At 43.3% G+C, this 23,360-nt stretch overlaps 2 protein-coding genes across 2 annotated transcripts in view; both read right to left on the bottom strand.

Annotated features, from left to right (window-relative positions):
• Positions 1-23,360, bottom strand: part of LOC147336918 (protein NLRC3-like) — a 1,139,417-nt gene that overhangs the window by 921,596 nt on the left and 194,461 nt on the right. The gene's annotated exons all lie outside the window — the stretch shown is intronic.
• The window catches only part of LOC147336942 (uncharacterized), a 36,303-nt gene continuing 13,887 nt past the window's right edge, over positions 945-23,360 (bottom strand). The window contains exons 4-7 of the mRNA XM_086265639.1: positions 12,256-12,586; positions 1,609-1,738; positions 1,234-1,346; positions 945-973 (exon numbers count right to left, since the gene is read on the bottom strand). Of these exons, the coding sequence (XP_086121765.1) occupies positions 945-973; positions 1,234-1,346; positions 1,609-1,738; positions 12,256-12,586 (603 nt within the window). The remainder of the gene's footprint in view (positions 974-1,233; positions 1,347-1,608; positions 1,739-12,255; positions 12,587-23,360) is intronic.

Raw genomic sequence — 23,360 nt, forward strand, 5'->3', positions numbered from 1 at the left:
TATTAAATGTTTAACAATTATATAGAAGAAAGACAATGTAAAGAACAAAACATGACAAAACAAAAATGAGTTGAAGTTATGAACTGTTTCTGAGAGACAAATAACACCAGGATCCTTTTTGTGTAGCTGACAGCTGGTAACTGTGCAGGGGCGGGTCTAGCAAAGTGTTGCCAGGGGGGCAGGTAGGGCATTAACAGGGAGAGGGGGGCACAAAGACATACTTTTCTTTCTTATTCTCATTTAAAATGTCTCACTTTTAATAAATAATTATCTGAATCTTACAACAAACGTTTTCATCTGATGTAAAATGTATAGAAATCCATTATTGTACATAGTCATTTTTTAGGGTCCCATCATAATTTCTTCAGAAGTAAGTACTGCATATGATGCCAGTGTTTCCCACATTTTCTAGATTCTGCACCAGTACTGTGTGTAAAATGCATCAAAAAGTCCGTTTGATTCTTTCTCAGCTGTCTTTCTGTCTCCTTTCACTTTTTAAAGGTTGCCATGTTAGAAAACATATTTTGCCCTGCCGTGCTGTTTATTGATGTGGCAAATGAAAGGTTTATGAAAATATATCTAAATCTGTCATCAGTAATCAGCAATGATCATGTCTCACCTCTAGTCTCTGTCTTAATGTCAGGTTTCCACCGTGTGTTGTAGATGTTCAGGAGGTTAACTCGACCAACAGTCTACTTCCTGTTTAGAATACCAGGACAGGGAGGATGGTGCAGGTTTAAGTTTATTAGACTGATGCATGTATACCAACAAGACAGCGTCCATCACTGTGACAACAGCGTTTGTTTTCATTCAGAGGCTTTATGGTTTTTCCTTTAATACCTGGGGGGCCGGTCTCCAGTCAAAATGCCCGGGACCATTTTTTGTCCCAGTCCAGCCCTGGTGTCAGATCTGCATGCAGTGTCAATGAGACGATCAACAACAGATCAGACAAAACACTCAGGCGGACACTCCTCTGTAGAAGGAAACATGGAGAGTGTGAGGTAATCAGTGCACAACATCACTTTGTATTTCAGGCTGTTTTTATATAGAACTTCAGCACCAATGTAAAAGTTCTGGTTTTAGGAGGATGAAGAACATTTTCAGGAAGGATGCCGTCTGCAAGCAGAGCTGCTTGAACCTCAGCGCTGAGGTCCAGACTACTTCCTGTGAAGCCACGTGATGTAAATCTGCTGCTGTAACTTCACAGTTTACTGAAGCTAAATGCAACGTTACCATATAATCTGTTTTCAACAAAGGTTTCACTCCGTCCGGTGTTGATGGAATGATTCAGGCCGTACTCGTCAGGCTTCCCGTCGACCACACGCATTTCAGTCACAAACCCGTGACTGACAACAAGGGAAACAGCAGAAGAAAAGATGTGAAAAATACTGGATGATGATGATGGAGGATTAACCGCGGTGGCTAAACTGTTTCCTGTCTTTGTGGGCGTACTCACAGGGAAGTTTCCAGGCACGTCAGTCTTGGTGGCTAAAGTCTCCATTTTCCAACATGTATCGCTACAGGTGCAAAGACACAACATTAATCATCAGTGTAAATATTTTAATGCTGTCCAAACGGTGTTTGCTTTGTCTGTCCTCTCGCACTCACAGAGGAAACGAGGACGCCACCTTCAACCCATCTTCAGTTGGCTCAACCATGGCCGGACTTCCTGTTGGCTTTGTGACAGCAAACCACTTGAAATGAGAGCAAACTGCAGTCAAGCAGCACTTACAGCAACCTGTGGACACGCAAATGGAAAGCACTGAGAATCATACAGAAGCATAAGAGCTGTTTATTGTAACACGTGTGTGTGTGTGTGTGTGTGTGTGTGTGTGTGTGTGTGTGCACATTAATAACACACTGATGTATGTTAGTTTGATTTATGCTATATCTGAGAAAACAATTGCAGAATTTTACATCAAAGTTTCCAAAGCTGATGTTTTGTTGTTCACTCTGTTTTATATTCATATAGTTTGTTGTTTTTAAATCAGTGGACAAAATAAATATTATCACACAAAATCCAGGGTGAAACATAACCAAATAACCTAAATGGTGAAGTCATTATAGAAGTACATGTTGCAAAGGTCAGCCTCCTGTATAGACTGCTAAACTGTCTGGGGGGGCCCTGCCTGTCCTCGTTGGATAAGCTCCACCCCTTTTCCATAAGACGGAGACATTTGTATGAAAATAGATGGGCAGTAAAATAAAAAATAAAAAATATTATGGATGACTCTGTAAATCAAAGTCGGCCTGAGGCAGAAGCAGAAACCATGAGGAGCACAGCACCACTCACAGAAGGGCACGAAGTGAAGCCATAGCTGCTGAAGAGTGAAGACGTGATGATGGAGGAGATCACAGATGAAGATCTGCTGCCTGCTGACTCTTTATATAGAAGAGTGAGACTATCTCCCCACCAGCAGCTGCACTTATACAAACCCCAGGTGCTGGGATGGCTTTGAACATGTGACATTTTCTGCAAACACATGGACAGTTTCATAACCACAAAGATTATTCCTGCAGCGGCAGAATCGTATCCACTGTGTGAGAGGTGAACGTCAGACAGTTCTTAGAAAATGTAGTTTCTCTTTAAGCTTTTAACGTCTCTTTTACCCCCATTTGTCTAAAACTACTTGACAGCCCTTCATGTCAGAGGTTTATTACCTGTGCAGGATGGAGCACATGGTCTCAGTCAGGCTGGACACGATCACTCCTACAGGAAGTAAATGTGATTTTATTTCACCTGTGAAATGATGAAAAACAGCAGAATAGCTCACGCTAACAAACGGGTGTTGAAATGTTTCATTTTCTGCTGTTTCACAGGTCAAAAAGGGCGTCGAAGCAAACTGAAGCTGAGCTGCTGCTGCTGTTGTAGTGCAGCATCTGCTGTGTGCTTCATCAGAGAACCTTCTGTACACAGCAGACAGAGGCTGCTGCCACTGAAGTCCATCTGCTAGAGAGCTTTAAACACTGGTTATTGAAGTGGCTTTGATGATACTGATACACAGTCTTTGCTGCTGTCACAGGACAGGGATCCACCAGGGAGTAGTTGTCAGGATAAAGAGCCTTCGCTTCTCTAAATATAAACTGGATACTTGTAGGAAACTTTGGGAAGCAGCATTTTTCCTCATATCGTCTAAACTGAAGTTAGCTCAGGTGCTTCTTCCATACTTGCTCTGCAGAAAGCCAAAGAGTTTGGAGCTCTGCAAACATTTGCAGCACAGCTGGATGTTTGTAACTTTGGTCACCTCTGTATCATCCCTCAGATTCTTTCTGCACAGCTTTGAAACCATGACAGCACGAGTGATGCTGAGGAGACGTCCAGTTTAAACAGACCTTTATTCCTGGAACACAAACACATGAAGTGATGCTGCTAAAGAAGAACATTTAATCGCACTAATGAATCAAGCATCTGTATGTCTGTCAGTCTGTCAACAGTTCCTCTGATCGACTTCAGACTTGGTGGGTATTTTGTTTTTGCAGCGGTCAAAGTCGATCAGCGTGTTGCTTTGTCTGCTGTAAATCTGCCTGTACAAAGGGAAACATGCATGTTTTAGATGCAAACTCACAACATGGCTGCATTTTTGTGATTATGTGTATTTTATATTGATTTATTCTATTATGTTTTGTATATGAATCTTTACAAGTGTGTCGATACAAAGGCTTGATTAAAACAAAGGTCTCAGCTGTGCTGTTAGGGATGCTCTCATATTTGTTTCAAATGTAATAAATCAAAGGATTTCAGGCTTTTCATCCTTTTTATTTGTTTGGTTCTAACAGCAGCTGGATAAAAACATGCAGGTGATGAATATAATTGTGTGATATTATGAGCATTGTGAATAAAGAAAGAGCAGAGATAGTAAAAAGGAAACAGGTGATGGACGTGAGATTTTCAGAACAAAAGCTCCTCAGTGAGACGATCACCTGGACACAAGGTCAGGCAGCTGGGACTCATCTAGAGAGCAAAATGGAAAAGTGATCTGTGCAGAACATCACTGTTGATTGCAGTTATTTACATCAGACTTCTTCTCTGAGATAAGAGCACCATTTGTGGGAAAGATGACAGTATTTCCAGGCTGGATGCTGTTTGCAGGGAGAACTGAATGAAAGTCTCCTGCACCTCAGCGCTGAGGTCCACACCTGTGAACACAGATGAGGTCAATCTGCTGCAGCACGTAGAGCTTTATTGATCAGCAGGTTCAAAGGATTCAGCAGAGCGTAGAGTCAGAGCTAAATGCCACATCACCATAGAGTTTGTTAACAACAGCTTTCTTTGCCCTTTGTCTCGATGGACTGAATCAGGGATACTCGTCATACTTCACCTCAACCACGTCACTGAGAGACCCCAGCCTGACACAGCAGCAGAGATGATGAAAGCAGAAACAGCAAACAGATGCTTCAGTTGTGTTTCTCTCTGTGTGTGCGCTCACGCCCATTTGTGTGTGTGAACTTTCCACGTACCTCAGCTTGTTTCTCCAACATGAGCCATCAGGGCTGAAAAACATCACTAACACATGAATTCTTTCTCTTTTTGTTATCACCTGTGATCATGTGTCTCATGTTTCTGTCATTCACCAGTTCTTGTATAGTTACGTGTAACTAGACTTCTGTGGGACGTAAATGATTGTTTTGTATGCAGATCTGTACAAAGGATGGAAACACTTGATTACAAAGGAGATCTCAGCTGTGTTGTTGTGGATGGACTTCAACGTATTTGTTAAAAAAGAGAATAAAGCAAAGTGTTTTAGCTGTTTGGGAGTTTTTGTTTGATTCCATTCAGTTTTATTTCTATGGAGTCAAATAATAAGAAAGGCTCTAGAACAGCCCTGAGTTTGTCCAGGTGACACTCCTCTGAAGAACAAAGACAAAGAGGAAGAAGGGGATTCGTTTTCAAGTCTTGTTTCTTTCAAAATAAAAGCTGAAATGTTTTGGAAGCATGATAATATTTCAGCCAGGATGCCGTCTCCAAGGAGACCTGCACCTCAGCGCTGAGCTCCACATCACGCCCTGTGAAAGCACAGATATAAATCTGCTGCAGTGAGAAGAACTTTACCCAACACAAGTGTAGAAGTAGACATTTGACTTTACCTACAACCTGTTAACAACAAAGCTTTCATTGCCTCTGTTGTTGATGTCATGTAGGACTAATCATACTTCACATCAGCCATGCACACGTCAGAGGATCTCCAGGCTTTCAGTAATAAAGCCAAGCAGATGATGTGAACATAGCAATAGTAAAACATGCATCATAATCAGCTGTATGTGTCGACTATGTGGCACCTCAGTCTTGTTGGCATGAAGAAAAGTTGTGTAACATGTAGCATAAGGGCTGCAAAGACATCATGTAGACAGCAGTCGTCTGTTAGTCGTAACGTATCTCCTGTTAAAGAGTTAAATGTGCGTTCTCCATCTCTGTCCTCTCACAGCTCGCCGTATACCAACTCCAGCTGTGGTAACCATGGCTGTGCCCATCAACACGCTGAAGCTGAGACGCCACCCGTCACTATGGCGACTCCAATAGGGTTACCTGTCAGCTGTGGACGCATGAAAGGAAAACAGCAGAAACACAGACATGTTTACTGGAACATTTCCTATTGACAGCTTCATGGAAAAGTGGGTTTAAACACTTTTCTATGTTTTATTTTGTTTATTTATGGATTTATTGTGAAAGGAATTTCAAAGGTTTAATTTGACCTTTCCCCTGTTTTTCATACAGACTGGAGACGAATGGATGGTGCTTTCTTTGTTTGTCTAAAGATAATGAATAAAACTCTACACACATCTTAAACCACCCTCCTTTCTATATATTTTGTTATATAAATGGAAAGTATATAAGACACAAACTGAGCTTATATGATACTAAGGACCCTGGAGGTCAGTCCACCTTTATAATTCAGCACAGCCTGGAGTCTCTTAGTCAAGCTTGTTTGTGTTTTCTGTGAGGAAGTTTTCAGCAGCAGCTCTTTTCTTGGATGTTGGTTCCCTTTGTTTCCATCCTCTGTTAAGATGTTTCAGTAATGTTGAGGTCTGGGGAGGCCAATCCATGGCTGACGTCCTGTGATGCTGCATTAGCAGTTTGTTCATAGTGAAAAATGAAGCCACTGCCAATCAGACATTTGCACAGTGGATCAACTTCTGATGGTACTGTCCTGAATTCCACACCTATAATATGTTTGCATGTACTGATGAATATGTGCAGCTGATTTTCAGTCCAGTTCCTGTGTGACAGACGCCAGTCTTTCTGCCTGTGTCCTTCCTTAACAATAGAGCCATCCTTCCACTGAGACTGTTTCTGATGAGGCTTCACTGAGCAGTAGATGGATCCCTCAGCTCATCTAATCGTCCTATTTCTAACACATGACTGTCAGAAACTGTTAATCTGCTGCAGCTCTTTAACTCCTCCACTTCTTTTTTTGTAATCTCTTAGTTTCCTCATCTTTTAAGGTGGCACTGCACACCAGATCCAAAGTCAACATGCTGTTATATAATGGAGTTGAACCTGTAATGGAGTTTGATTTAAACCAATCAGCAATTAAGTGAATGATGATGAGCAAAGATGGTGGAGGTGGTGGATGAAGACCCGGACAGCTGTGGTTGGCTCCTCGTATAGAGCAGAGTGAGGTTGTGTTTGCACATTATTATAAAACCATGTTCACCATATATTTTAGCTGCAGACAATAACATGATTTCTTTGCTGTGGTGATTTTATTCCACTTTGGTAAAATGGAAAACCATCATTTCTTGCTGTAATTCACACATTATTCCAAGAGCCTCAACACGAGCCTTGTAGTCCGACCATATATAGACAAATCAATAGTTGTGTTTGTAACAGCTCATGAACATGAATCGTTCCACATTACTTTAAAATCATTGTAAACTAAACTGGAATAAATGAGTGTTTATATATAGTTTTGTCTCAGCTGTTCATACACAGTGTTTCAGTTCTTATCAGAGTCCCACCGTCTCACTGTGGTGAACCTTTAGCTCTGTTGTAAGCGTGTTGTTAGACCAGGTTTCCCTCATTTAAAAATAATCTCTCATTAGAAATGGACATGATGTCTAAGACATAGAAATGCTTATTATGGGTTCACTTGATGTCACTGAAAAGATGCACATGGGTACCGTGCAGGCCATCCTGCTCCGAGGTTTATCTCCTCACCTCGAGTCTGCGACACTCTCTCCGTGTCCTCTCAGATAAGGGCGCGCACATTTCTGCACGATCTTCTAAATTACAAAGAGCGATTCACAAAACAGAAGCTCACAAAACACTCATCACAAACCAAAAATGGCTCCACTGAGCGTCAAACTGTCACCAGAATTTACTGATAATCTAAAGACTCACAGAACTCGTTTTGTCTCATTGTGTCTTAGTTTGAGACATAAGTGCATGATCATAATACTGTGTAGTTAGATGAGACAGAGCTGATGCTTGCTCTTAATCATCCTCTTCATGTTTCCCGAGCCTCAGCAGTGGAAGCTACCATGGATAGAAAGACTATGACTCATCTTAAATCTCAAATCTTTGTCTCCAAAGAGCTGCTGATGTGTCCGATATGATCCACAAGCTTAAACTAGGATTATAAGTGTGTGCAGTGATGTGTGTGAAACCTCTGAGGACTCACACGTGTGTGCTTCAGCCCACACACACATATGAAGCACTGCGACCTCACACAGAAGTGTTTTACACATCCAGCCTGAATCCTGATCATTTCTACAGTTTATTAAGTTCAGCTTCACCTGAACATCAGTGATGAAGCTGCTCTGACTCCATCACAGCTCACAGCTGTTGGAATGAGTCAAACAATGAAGAAGGTTCAGAAACAGCTGATGATTTTACAGAAACATGATGCAAACATGAGAATGGACACATGATTTTTTATTAACAGACACTGTTTATGTTTCACTGTGCATGACGTCATCAACACTGACACCAGGGGGCGCTCATCAGCAGCCTGAGGAAGTGTGATAATGGGGGGAGACGCAGTGTTGTGTGTACTGCAGTCGGACAGAAGGAAAAACTTCCTCCTGAAAACATTTTCATCCTTCCCAAAAGTGTTTGAGTCAAATGTTACAAATATATAAATACAATAAAACACAGGGTCTTACATAAAATTAGTGATGCAGTTGTGCACTGAGCACCTTTCCAATGTTCCTTCCTCAGATGAGTCCAGCTGCTGAACACATTAACATCTGTATGTAAATGTAGCCGAGAACCAACCTGAGCACTGCTGGGAAAATACAAAGGCAACCATCAAAGTGCTGTATTATCTTATTTATTCTGAATGTTGACTTAGATCCACACCACGATTTATGAAACTATAGAACTAAAATAACAACAATCGTCTGCTTCTTTAAAATTTCTTTCATTACATCAAACCAGTGAAAACTGAAAAAAACAAAGAGCTGTTAGCATGTTCAGACCAACTTTGAGACAGAGACTGTAAAGTTCTGCACTTTAAATCCTGCCTGTGTTCCTGCAAATGATTCACACTGAAAGTATCTTAGTTTAGTATTGAGTGAGCCACAAAGCAGCCTGATAGCTTTAAAACAGGAAAAGTAAATGAAATTGACAGTTTCAGTGTAGCTGGATCTATTATTGGGGGGTCATGGCCCCCGTAACCCCGCCTGGTCCTGAGGTCAAATCCACCATCTTTGTTTCAGTGCTTCATGTTCTCCCGTGTTTGTGTGCGTCCTCTCCGGTACTCCGGCTTCCTCCCACAGTCCAAACACATGCAGTTAGTGGGGTCAGGTTAGCTGTGAGTGGTTGTGTCTCTGTGTTATTCCACCTTAATCAATGACTTCCTGTTAGCATGAAGTGCTTCTGTAGGACTGATGTCATTTTCATGGTTGGATCATTTAAATGAAGCTGGACTCAGATGCAGTAAATAAGCTGATTGATCATTAATGAATAAAGCTGGTCAAACACATCACGTGGACACATGTGATTGTGTGTTGTAGTATTGATCCCAATGCTGGTATCAGTCCTGGATCAATAACACTGGATGGATGCGTTCAGCATGGAGCCCTGAGCTGTGTTACAGACAAACATGGAAACTGACAGGTCTGTGTCATTCACAGTCTGTAACACTTCTAAACAACAGAGGCTGACCCAAGTGCCTCAGAGCCAGGCACGCTCACATCACAGCTCTCTAAATAAGCCAGTTTCAAAATAAGAGCTGAAAGCTGTGTTTGCTTGTGTTAGCTTATTATTGTGGAGACTAACATTCAGTGATCATGTGTTCAGACTCATAATGATTACTCTCAGAAATCCTGATCTTTGTATTTACTGTGTGTTGGATCAATAACTGAGATTCATGGTATCACACAGCTGTGCTGCTGCTGCTGATGTCAGCACATCTGGAACAATACGAGGTATCTGCTACCAGACTGAGCAGGACGTGAGACCTGTGGACTGTTTAAAGCTGTCCCTCCACAGCTCACTCAGACCTGATCCACACCTCAGTGATATTCTCTGACTTCCTCAGTAGAGACAGAAACCATTCAGATCTGGGACCATCAGCTGACTGATGATGTCACACAGACTGTGTTTTTCAGGAACAGTGATTCTGATGTGAGCCTGCTAGCTGACAGCAGACCTGATGAAAGCACATGTTCACATCTGTGAGGACAGACTGGACTCTTTGACTGCACCTTGGTTCTCCTCAGAGGTCTGTACAGGAGCATGTCCACCCCCACTGAAGATCTCAGTCACTGTGAAACATAGAAAGCTGCTTGTGTGGCCTCTGCCTCACATGTAGATACAGCTACAGGTTTCTCTGTCAGTCAGACTGAAACAGTGTCCTGATGCTGCATCATTCAGCTCTGTGCCCCAGTCAGCATCACTGGGAGCTACCAGTGTTTCTGCCCTTTTCCTGTAACACTACACTCAGCACAGGCTCAGCTGGTATCCAGTGTTGGACTTTGGCTTCAGCTGCTGTGATAGATCCTCTAACATAGATCAGCTCTGCTACATGTTGTTAGATAAGTGCAGCTGCTGTCATGTCCTGATGTTTCTCTGGCTCAGCAGCTTCTCCATCAGAGGTTCACATGGAGCTGATCCAGTATCTCCAGTAACTGTGTTCTGTGCCTCACTGGTTCATCCTTCTGTCTGTGTGACGTCAGTCAGATGTTGAAGTTAAACTCTGTAATCTTCACTGTGTCACAGAGTTCAGTGAGTCCCGTTATTCACAGTATCAATCAGATCATCAGAGAACAGCTGATCAGCAATCAGTGGTGCCAACAGCGCCTCCTGTGGTGAGAGGATGCAATAATGCAATGTAGCATTTTTCCACTCAACACTTGCAGTCATGGAAACTGTCTGTTGGATCTGTGTGACGTTGCTTTCTTGGTTAGAGTTCCTCACAAATGTCCAGATGATTCTTCTAATGAGGCGTCGACCATGTTTGCAGCTCTTTGGAAGAAAACGTCGCCCTTTGCCATCCTTACTTTTCTTTGACTTCTTCAAATGCAGCTGAACTCCAGCTGGTATTTTCTTGGACTTTGCAGCTGTTTCTGGTCATCAGTTCATTCCTGCAAACCTCTGAAGCTGAACAACAATGATGCTGCATTGCTGGCTGATCCCAAAAGGTTGATTCTGTTCATCTGGACCTTTTCAGAAACGTTTGCTCACTGATCAGGTGACTTCTTCAGTCTCAGCTGACTGCAGCTTTACAAGCTTACAAACAGCACATTTGCACAATGACTGAAAGCAGCAGCACCTGATATATATGATACTAATATAATACATATACATATATAATCCATACTAATGATGAAGGAACTGAGCTCACAGTCCATTGTTCATTCAGTGAACTACTCAGTTTATTTTGGGCCTCAGAAATGCTCACTCTGTTTGTACATCACTGTCAGCAATAGACTCATTCTGCTGTGTGGACAGGAACACATGTGACATCACTTCCTGTTTGTTTGTGACTGAAGAAGTTTACAAGGAATCATTTAGAAGAGTTTCAAACATCAACTGATTGAATCCATGAATCTGAAAACGTGTTTGTGAGTGAAAGAGACAGACATGTACAGACTGAACTATCTGTTCAACAGTCAGAGTGTTTCTGTAACAGGAGACACTCTTTACACTCCACTCAGCACAGGGACACTGAGGAACCAGACCAGACCATAAACCCAGGATAAAGAGTTTGAGTGAATGTGGTGTTGAAGGTGTGGAGGTGGATCAGAGTGTCAGAGGAGACTCTGTAGAAGGACAGAGTGCCAGCAGGACAGTCCACATACACTGCTGCTCTGTTAGAGACAGAGGAGGAGGAGGAGGAGGAGGAGGAGATGGCTGTTAGTCTGCTATTGTGCCTGACAGAACGAGGACCATCATCAGAGCAGCTCAGACTCCAGGACTGATCATTGTTTCCAAACACACAGTCTCTGCCTCCTTTCCTTCTGATGCTTCTGTAACTCACTGATATATAAACTCTTCCTCTCCACTCGACCTCCCAGTAACAGCGACCAGTCAGACCATTTCTACACAGCAGGTGAGGATAAAAACCATCAAATCTGTCTGGATGATCAGGATATGACTGAACCTCCTCCACACAATGTGCCTCAATGTTATTGATATTATTATTAACATTGTTATATAATAATAAAACCTTTATAATAAAACCACTAAAAACCTTTATTCTCATGGTCCAATCATGAGTGAACTCCCCGATGAAGCCTTGTGTGCTAAAACATGTCAGAGTTTTAAAGGTTAAACATGAGTTTCCAAAACGTTTTGCTGGAGAACAATGAACTATTTGACTGAGTTTCAATCATTTACAGACGAGCAAAACCAGGACAGAGAAAAAAGGACAAAACTGACTCAGTAAAAAACAGAAAAGAAGATCCCATGTAGATCTGTATTATGTAGAAGTTCAGCCCAGCAACCAGTTCAGTTCAACACAAGTTTAAATGATTCTATCTGAACTCTGTGGAGCCTGATCTCAAGCTTTTTGAGTCTGACACAGAAACCAGAGGATCTTTCTGTGTCTTCAGATTCACTGTGATCCAGTGATGGGAGTGATTTCAGCCCTGAGTGATCGCGCTGATGTTTGCACAGAGCAGACAATGAGGTGAATGTTTGGGCACATTGGTAACAGTGAAACAGTTTATTAGTAACGTGGGATCGTTTGTGTGCAGAGTATGAACTGAGATTCCTGAAGCTCTTGTCACACTGGTCACAGCTGTAGTTTCCTTCCATGTGTGCACGTTCATGAATGTTACGACTACCTGAATGTGAGAAGCTTCTCTCACAGTGTCTGCACTTGTGTGGTTTCTCTCCTGTGTGGACTCGTTTGTGTGATTTAAGGTCCCTTGCAGTGGTGAAGGATGACCCACACTGATCACAGAGGTGCTTTTTAACCCCACTGTGAATCAGTTCATGTCGTTTTAAATCACTTGGTGTGGTGAAGCTTCTCCCACATTCTTTGCAGTATTTCAGTTTGTCTCCAGTGTGTCTATGTTGATGTACTTTTAGGGTCTTTTGCCGACTGAAAGTTTTTCCACAGAGGTCACAATGAAAGTCTTTCCCACCACCACAGTGATGACAGGGTTGAGAACTGGATCCATCTGTGTCGCTCTGCTTCTAAACAAAGACACAAAGACAGTGTAAGTCAGTCCTTCAACATTTGTATCCTGAACGTCGCCTGAAATAAAGAGCATCTCTGCAGACGTCCAACTACATTTGACTGTTTCAGTTAACACACTCAGTTTACTGGGCTGCAATAACTACAATACTACCACCATAATACTACAGTAATACTAAAATCATAACTGAAAGGAAAATCTGAATAATCACTCAGAGCTGCTTTTCCATGCAGTAGAATTGCTAACATGCTAACACAGTTTAATGAGCAGAGTTGTTCCAAACAGTCAGGCTAAAATGACAAGATAACAATATAAATACTAGGGGTGCAACGATACTCGCATCGATATTGAACCGTTCGATACAGTGCTTTTGGTTCGTACGCATATGTATCGAACAATACAAAATTTGTAATTTATTTTATCAACTTTCCGTCTGACAATGCTGTCTGTGTTGAGCGCTCAGTGAATCTGCTTTCGACTACTCCGCCTAGGCTGCACTGTCGAACGCAGATCCACTGAGCGTTCAACACAGACAGCATTGCCAGAATGAAGAGTGCAGAGCAAGCTAGCGAGACAGAAGTTAAGCTCTCCTTGCAACATGGCAAATTGAACCTCCCCCACCCTCATTCAGATCTGGCGTTTGGAAAGTAAGTGACGGAAGTGACGAGTAAGGTAAGCGACCCATGTTGTAGGTGACGTCAGACGCCGGAGAATTGGCGGAAAAAAAAAAAAAAGCAAATGGTAGCATAGAGTTTAACAAAGGTTTTTCAAGCTTCAGTATTACCAAATATACTAATCAATTGTCATATAACTAACAACATCTGTTCTATCATCTCTAACACCCTGGAGGACAACGGGGGGTGTTTAGACGCTCTCCAAGATTACATCGACCGCTGTTTTCAAGATTTAGTAATGAAGAAGGCCCTCAGTGCATCCTCCCCGACCAAAATTGAGACGCCGTCATCGAAGAGATGTCGCCCGGCAGACTCCCCCGGTACAACATTGCCCGCCGGCAAAGACATCGTAGACATCCTGGAGTCAATCGACAAGCGATTGTCCAGTTTCAATGCGAGGCTGTCCCTGGTGGAGATTTTACACCGGGAATTTAAATCTCTGAGAGAATCCCTGGAATTCAGCCAGCAGCAGGTGGAAACGCTTGCCGCTGAAAATACCACTCTACGGGAGTTGGTCAAATCTCTCACCGATAACGTGACCCAGCTGAACATTGAAAATAAAAAAATAAAAGAGTCCGTTATCGATCTACAAGCCCGTAGCATGAGAGATAGTCTTGTGTTTTCTGGTATTCCAGAATCTGCCGGAGAGGACGCGGAGGCAACGGTGAACAGCTTCATTAAAATCCACCTGAAGCTGCCGGAGGACACCGTAAAGAACATCGACTTCCATAGAGTACATCGCTTGGGGGGCGTGAGGTCGCGGACCGGGAGACCACGGCCTATTGTGGCCAAATTCGGTCAATTCAAACAGAAGGAACAGGTGAAGAGTTGCGGCAGAGAGCTGAAAGGAACGGACTTCAGCGTGAACGACCAGTTCCCCAAAGAGATCCTGGAACGATGCAAGGTCCTGTTCCCAGTTCGACGTAGCTTCATCCAGAAAGGCTCCCGTGCTGTCATCGCCGTGGACGGACAGCTCTACCGACCCCGGCACCACACCGTGGTTATATTGACTCTCTTTCTTGGCTCTCGGTGAAGGCGGTCGCACTTTTCTCCTCTCCTCCTTCCCCTTATCTTCCCTGCTTAGCCTCTTGTGTCCTGTCTTGTCTCGCGTGCACTATTTTTCCCTCGAACAGTCTCTCACTGTCGTTCTCTAAAACCTAACAGAGAATTATGGATTTGATCAACTGGTCTCTGAATGCTATTGACACCCTCTTCTCAACGAGAAGTCTGGGCTCGGGAGAGCCCGAGTGCCCTGGAGGGACTTTCCCTGCCGGATACACGATGGATGGGTGGCAGACCTGGAGGATCTTGTGCCTGGCGGGACTGTCTATCGAGGACGCTGAGGATATTTACCTATTCGGAACCATGATAACAGGGTTCTTGCTGATCGGAGCTGGCTTGGCCCTGACTTATCGGAGAAATAAGAGAGCGGAATCAGCTGTTCAAACCCCCCCTAAGCTGACCGCTGGAATTGAAGCGATGGGACGAGGCGCGGCCTCCCACACCGAACGCAGCATGGTTAACACCTTGGAGACGCTTACAGCTGCCGTGAAGACTCAAACTAACACCATTGAGCGTATGATGGGATACATCAGAGAGGGGCCTGCTCACAATAACACCCTTGAGCGAAAGTTGGATAACATCGCAGAACGGCTCACTGCAGCTGTGGGGTCTCAGAACCAAAAGAACGAGAACACCACGGAACAGAAGCTTGATACCATCATGGGGAGGCTCGCGGCTCTCCAACGGGAAATCGAGGCCCCAGTGTCAGAGTGCTAAATTCGCTGCTCGCATAAAGGAGAAATCAACAATATTCTACATTTGGACACCACGGCGCCAGCTGCTCAGGCCCAAGGCTGGAGCCCACCAAAACAACTCCCTGATAACGACTGTGTGATGACTATTCTTCCCATCCCATGAAGGACACCTGGATCGGCTGGAGGACTGTTTACTTAGCCTGATAGGCCGAAGGACACTGTCTCAGCTGAACTATGGACACGCACACACATACACTTACACTGATAAGCACGCACTCATCCCCCCTCCCTTCCCAACGCCTTCGATGCTTGTTTCCTGCGAGGGAACACGGCGGGTCTGCGTGCCGCGCTGGAATGGTAGCGCTGTGCGGGGCGGCTGCTGTGTTCGCTTCGGATTACCCCTCACCCCCCTCCCACCCCTGTGGCTTGTCATGTCTTCACAATGTTGTGCTGTGGACATTTATGTGCTTTTTGTGCAGAGGAGTTTTTTTGTTTCCTGTTCTCATGCTGTCCTACCATGGAATCATAGCATGAGTAGGGGTCTCTTTTTTTCCTCTTGTACTTTCCCCACTGTAGTGTATATTTCAATGTTTTTCTGATTCTACCAATCTCCGACCTGTATCCCCATGTAATGTTTGTGTTATATTAGTGCGCATGCGCCAACCAGCGTGCAGCCTGTTACAGTCGCTCCTGCTTTTCTCTTAGTTTAGCTTTTTTTTTCTTACGTATTCTTTTTTTTCCTGACTTGTATTTTCCTCCGTTTTCTATCTCTTACTCAATCATGTGGATTGAGAGAGTTTTTGTTCTTCTGGTGGCCGTGGAACTGTTACTTTTATCAAGGAACGGGACCGCGGCACATCTCCTACACGCACGGACTGTTTACTCCAGAGATCAGCTGATCGCCCTGATGCCAGCCGGCTCGCTGGCCAGGCCCGCAGAAGTACCAGCTGAAATTTGGAGGAAAACACATCGGGGATGCAGAGGTCAAGGACAGAAGAGAAGAAAAAAGGTGACGGTGAGACAGCGGAGGCTCGAAGCGAGGAGGAGGTTTAAACCGTGTCTGCCGTCTATCGTGATGGGTAATGTGCGATCGTTGGCAATTAAAATCGACGAGCTCTCAGCACTGGTACGGAGTCAGAGGGAATACCGAGAGTGTAGCCTGATGTGTTTCACCGAATCATGGATGCACCAGGACATTCCCGATGAGAATGCTTCCGTGGAAGGCTTCCACACTGTTCGGGCGGACAGGGACAGCATCGCTAGCGGTAAGCGGAAAGGAGGTGGGCTTGCTGTTTTAGTTAACAACCGGTGGTGTAACCCTGCCAACATAACAATCAAAGAAAGGATTTGTTGCCCGGACACTGAACTGTGTGCTGTTGGACTCAGGCCGTATTATTTACCCAGGGAATTCTCTCACGTCATCTTGGTGGCTGTTTATGTTCCCCCCTCTGCTAACCCCACAGCTGCATGTGACACTATCCACTCTGCCATAGCTCGGCTACAGACTCAGCACCCGAGTGCCTTTATTGTGATCTCGGGTGACTTCAACCATGTATCACTGGACAATACACTACCAACATTCAAACAATATGTGGACTGTCCCACCAGGGGAGAGAAAACTTTAGACTTACTGTATGCTAACGTCAAGGATGCATACAGCTCCTCCTCCCTCCCCCCACTTGGTAGGTCAGATCATAACCTGATTCACCTCACCCCCCGCTATGTGCCAATTGTGAGGAGGGAACCTGTGACCACCAGGACTGTCAGGAGGTGGTCAGAGGAGGCCTTAGCAGAACTACAGGGCTGTTTCGAGGTGACCGACTGGGAAACACTCTGTGATCCTCACGCCGAGGACATCAATGGGCTTACTGAGTGTATCACAGACTACATAACTTTCTGCACCGACTCCATTGTTCCAGCTCAGACTGTTCATTGTTACCCAAATAACAAGCCGTGGGTGACTAAGGACATCAAAGCCCTCCTCAACAACAAGAAGAGGGCTTTCAGAGGGGGCAACAAAGAGGAGGTGAGGAAGATCCAGGTGTTACTAAAGGACAAGATCAGAGAGGCTAAGGACAATTACAGGAGGAAGCTGGAGTGGAAACTCCAGCAGAACAGCATGAGAGAGGTGTGGAGGGGCATGAAGACCATCACTGGATTCAGGCCAACCAACAGCAGGGGAACTGAGGGAGGTGAGAATAGAGCCAATGAGTTGAATCTGTTTTTCAATAGATTTGACACCACAGTGTCTGCTCCCACCCCCACAACCTCACCTGTAGTCAGCCTGGAATCCAGAGCCACACCACTGTGCCAGCCTCTCTCTTCACATGTTGCCTCCTGTGAGAGTCCTGACACCCCTCCCCCACCCATCACCTTCACTCAATACCAGGTTGAGATGCAAATGAGGAGACTTCACTCAGGCAAGTCTGCTGGACCAGACGGAGTGAGTCCCCTTGTCCTCAAGACCTGTGCCCCCCAGCTGTGTGGAGTCTTTCATAAACTGTTTATGCTGAGTCTGAGTCTGCAGAGGGTCCCGGTGATGTGGAAGACATCATGCCTCGTCCCTGTACCAAAGACGCCTCGTCCCAGTGGCCCCCAGGATTACAGGCCCGTGGCATTGACCTCCCACATCATGAAGACCCTGGAAAGGCTCATCCTGGACCAGCTGCGACCCATAGTAAGACCACACCTGGATCCCCTTCAGTTCGCTTATCAGCCTCGTCTCGGAACTGAGGACGCCATCATCTACCTGCTCAATCGTGTCTACACCCATCTGGACCAGCCGGCGAGCACTGTGAGGGTCATGTTTTTTGACTTTTCCAGTGCTTTCAACACCATCAGGCCGACCCTCCTGGGTGATAAGTTAGCAGCGATGCAGGTGGATGCTTCTCTGGTGTCCTGGATTGTTGATTACCTGATAGGAAGACCACAATATGTACGTCTCCCACAGTGTGTGTCTGACAAGGTGATCAGCAACACAGGGGCACCACAGGGGACTGTCCTCTCCCCCTTCCTCTTCACCCTCTACACCACAGACTTCAGCCACTGCACAGAGACCTGCCATCTTCAGAAGTTCTCTGATGACTCTGCGGTGGTTGGATGCATCAGCAGGGATGATGAGACAGAGTACCGGGCTGTGGTCGACTCCTTTGTCACGTGGTGTGAGCAGAATCATCTGCAGCTCAACGTGGCAAAGACCAAGGAACTGATCGTGGACTTCAGGAAGACCAGGAAACACTTGACCCCTGTTTCAATTCAGGGGGTCAGTGTTGACATTGTGGAGGACTATAAATACCTTGGAGTACACATTGACAATAAACTGGACTGGGCTAAAAACACCACAGCACTTTACAGGAAGGGCCAGAGTCGTCTCTATTTTTTGAGGCGACTGAGGTCCTTCAACATCTGCCAGAAAATGCTGAGGATTTTCTATGAGTCTGTTGTGGCCAGTGCGATCCTCTATGCTGTTGCATGCTGGGGGAGCAGGCTGAGGGTCGCAGATGCCAACAGACTTAATAAACTAATCCGTAAGGCCAGCAATGTTGTGGGGATGGAGCTGGACTCCCTCAAGGTGGTGTCGGAGAGGCGGATGCTGTCCAAGATAAAGACAATGTTGGATAACACCTCCCACCCACTCCATGACATGCTGGTCAGTCACAGGAGCACGTTCAGTGAGAGACTGAGATTACCGAAAAGCACCACTGAACGACACAGGAAATCATTCCTGCCTGTGGCCATCTCCCTGTACAACGCATCCACTTAACACACTGTTTGCTGCTACAACTACACGTTTCTTTTCCAACTATTTATTTATGAGTGACTTATGTATGTATGTATGTATATATATGTATATATTGTACTATTCTTAGTTAGTGTATTGTCTGTCTTGTCTTAATGTTGGTTTAAAATGGAGCACTGTAACAAAAAATAATTTCCCCCAGGGATCAATAAAGTATTCTGATTCTGATTCTGATATATGTACGGTCGGGGGGGGGGGGGGGGGGGGGGGGGGGGGTGTCCCATTTCACTGCAGGGCAACCTGCATGTGACGAATAAAAGCTTGATTGATTGATTGATTCCAGATAAGAACCCGCTACACTCTTTTCTTATTCATTCACACTTTCTCCTCTAAAATGGGTTTAACCTAGTAATATCAGTAGGATGTCATAGCAGATATAACACCGTCACCCTCCGTCATTACTTTAATTGGAATGTTTCTGTTTCGTTTCCTTTTTTTGTTGTTGCTCACAGTTCATGTGGTTTCTTTCTTTCTCTTGTCTTTCACTGCTGTGTTCACCTACTTCCCCACTCACCTACAAACAACACCCTCTATTTCTCCATATTTTCACACCACGATCACGCAAACACATCCGCTCAACGGCAGCACATTCACAACAGCCTCACAGCACGCACAGACTTGCAGGACACATAACACAAGCCACGCTTGTTCATATTAGTGAATATTCACACACATAGTCAGACTTATGGAGCCTCTCACCACACTTTTTTTTCTCTCTCTCTCTCTTTCTATTTACAAACAAGGGATGTTTCCACACTCTCTCCACCTGTCTAAACGAAACACCCAGCGTACATCATTAGACATACACACACAATTATGGGCATGCTGAGGTTTGTCACATGGAATGTAAATGGAGCTGGCACCAGAGGAAAGAGGTTAAAGATATTTAACCAGCTTAAAAAACTACAGGCAGATGTTGTTTTATTACAAGAAACTCACAGACCTGTCACAGGTTTAAACGAACTTAAAACACCTGAGTTTCCTAACGTGTTTGCAGCCTGTTATAATTCTAGACAACGGGGAGTAGCAATTTTAATACATAAAAATGTTAATTTTACAGTACTCGATACAGTTATAGATCCAGAGGGTAGATTTCTAATTATTAAACTATCAATATTGAACAAAAAACTATGTATTGTAAGTATATATGGTCCAAATGTTGATGAACCCTCATTCTTCCACGGATTTTTTAGTACACTCTCTGAACACCTCGATTGCGCACTCATTCTTGGCGGTGACCTCAACCTTGGACTAAATGAAGAAATGGATAGGCTCAACACAACAGGAACTCAGCGCAATTGGCAATCCACAAATATAATCAAACAGTATATGAGCGACTTTGGCCTTCGCGATGCATGGCGCTCCCTTCCCCCCAACAGTAAGGAATATACTTTTTTCTTGCATGTTCATCACTCTTACTCTCGTCTGGATTATTTTTTGGTCAGCAGCTCACTGCTGTGTGACATTTCAGACACTGAGATTCATCCTATAGCTGTCAGCAATCATGGTCCTGTATCTTTAACACTAATGCACAAGAATAATACTACGCCAAGTAAAAACTGGTGATTTAATACATCACTGCTTAAAGATGAAGACTTTATTAAATATTTTAAAAAGGAATGGACTTCATATTTAGACTTTAATGACACTCCCGGAATATCTGCTTCTGTTCTATGGGAAGCAGGGAAAGCTGTGATGAGAGGTAAAATAATTTCTTTCTCATCACACAAAAAGAAAGAAGAAAACAAATATATTCAGGAATTAGAAAAAACCATCAAATCACTAGAAGAAGCCTACGCGTGCGACCAAGATCAGGAAACATTGAACAAAATACGCAAGACAAAACTAGAATTAAATGAAACTATTAATAAATAAAAAAAAAAACACAATTCCTTATACAAAGACTTCGCTTGCAGAATTTTGAACACAGTAACAAATCAGGTCGATTTCTAGCTAACCAGTTAAAAATAAAGAAAGAAAAAAACAACTATATGTGCTGCTAAAGATTTATCGGGGAACACAATATATGACCCTGGAAGAATAAACAACATTTTTAGGGATTTCTATGAAACTTTATACTCACCACAAATAAACCCATCTAAAAATGAAATTGACCTGTTTCTTGACAACTTTACTCTTCCAAAATTACTAGACAGTCAAGCAATGGAACTGGATTCGCCACTGACGCCAACTGAATTCCAGGAAGCCCTGATAAGTATGCCCAATAATAAGGCTCCAGGTCCAGACGGCTTCCCTGCAGAATTCTACAAAGAATTCTGGACAATTCTGGCACCAGTATTCCACAGCATGTTGCAGGAAATCGAGGAAAAGGGCAGACTACCACCAAACATGAATTCTGCCAACATTAGTCTCCTGCTAAAACCAGGCAAAGACCCTTTATTTCCCTCAAGCTATCGTCCAATTTCTCTTTTAAATGTAGACCTTAAAATAATCTGCAAAGCTCTCTCAAAGAGATTAGAGAAAATAACCCCCCTCTTAATTCATCCTGACCAAACTGGTTTCATAAAAGGTCGGCACTCCTCAACAAACACTCGTAGATTACTTAATTTAATAGACTACTCATACAATAAAAACATCGAAACCATAATATTATCTCTAGATGCAGAAAAAGCATTTGACAGAGTTAACTGGAAATTTTTATTCGCAACTTTACACAAATTTGGTTTTGGAAACTCTTTCATAAACTGGATAAGAATATTATACAATTCCCCAACAGCTCGTATCAGAACAAATGACCAGACATCCTCCAGCTTCTGTCTCCTGAGGGGCACCAGACAGGGATGCCCACTCTCTCCTTCACTTTTTGCAATTTTTATCGAACCTCTAGCAGCAGCATTTAGACAGGCTACAACAATTAAGGGCATAAAATGTAAGAACATAGAACATAAAATCAGTCTCTATGCGGATGATGTGTTGCTTTTTTTGCAAAACACACAAACCAACCTCTCTGAGGTAATTACTCTAATAAACTGGTTTTCAAGAGTTTCAGATTATTCAATTAACTGGCCAAAATCTACAGTTCTCCCCATTAACTGCTCCTTCCATAATACTTCCTCTGCCCCACTGCAATCCGGAACTATTAAATATTTAGGTATTAATGTTTCTCCTAAGCTTTCAGACTTAACTAAATTAAACCACATCCCACTTCTAAAGAAAGTAGAAGGCGATCCGACTAGATGGAAATCTTTACCCATATCACTCATGGGAAGGGTCGCCACTATAAAAATGATGATCTTGCCAAAAATAAATTACTTATTTTTGATGATCCCTAACAAACCATCACAAGATTGGTTCAGATCTCTGGATTCATATATTTCCAAATTCCTTTGGAAAGATAAACCCCCGCATATCAGCTTAAAAATGCTACAAAAAAAAGGGATAGAGGAGGATTAGAACTGCCTAATTTTCACCAATACTTCTTAGCCAACAGGCTTCAGTTCATCTCGGAATTGTTAAAACATACCTTCTTAGATGAGCCCTGGCTAGATGTTGAACAGGCACTATGCAAGGATCTAGAGATTTCAGACCTACCATTTATTAGCTCAAACATCAAAAGACATGAATGCTTTAAAAGTATCAACATCAGCTTTTCTCTGACAGCATGGTGGGAGTTTCTAAAAATAACGAAGTCTTCATTAATCCCATGCAAACGTACACCTATCTGGAATAACCCTGACATATTACAAAACAATAATATGATTAATTTCCCAGAATGGAGTTGTAAAGGAATTAAACACTTAGAACATACATTAGAGGGAACAGAATTTATTCCATTTGACAGACTAGTTGCACAATATGGGATCAACAAGAAAAGATTTTTAGAATATCAACAAATTAAATCCATAATAAAAAAGAAATTTAACCTCAGTCAAGTTGAATTACAAACACCACCAAGTGCGGCACATTTCCTTACTCTTAAATCCCCCAAATTATTATCTAAAATATACAGAACACTTTCTAAATTAGATGAATCAATATCACTTCCTATTGCAAAGTGGGAAGCAGATTTATCAGTCAGTTTAGACCAAAACTTCTGGTCTCAGGTATGCTTAAAAACCTTTAAATTGATTAAAAATCCCAGTCTGCAATTAATACAATACAAAATACTACATAGAGTGCAGTATACAGGTCATCGGATGTTCAAGATAGGCTTTACATCTTCCAACAACTGCTCACACTGTCAAGGCAATACACCAGACAATTACATTCACGCTCTTTGGTTCTGTCCACCAGTGCAGAAGTTTTGGCGCGAGATATGTGAAGACTTATCAAAATGTCTGAAATGTAACATTCCAACTTCCCCCTTAGTGTGTTTGTTGGGCAGCTTAGATAATGTCACTTCAGAAAAGAATATAGCCCATATGGTTTTCACTGCCCTATGCATAGCCAAGAAAACTGTCCTCATGAACTGGAAAAATAAAAACAATCTTAATTCTAACCAATATAGAAATTATCTATTAGATTACATTACTCTTGATACAGCCTCGGCCACCACATCAGATCAATTGCTCTGGGCTCCTT

This window comes from Aulonocara sp. 'chitande type north' Nkhata Bay, linkage group LG3 (genome assembly GCF_057382095.1).
Source record: "Aulonocara sp. 'chitande type north' Nkhata Bay isolate Kocher_YH1m ecotype deep benthic linkage group LG3, A_spYH_male_GT1.1, whole genome shotgun sequence".
Lineage (NCBI taxonomy): Eukaryota > Metazoa > Chordata > Actinopteri > Cichliformes > Cichlidae > Aulonocara > Aulonocara sp. 'chitande type north' Nkhata Bay.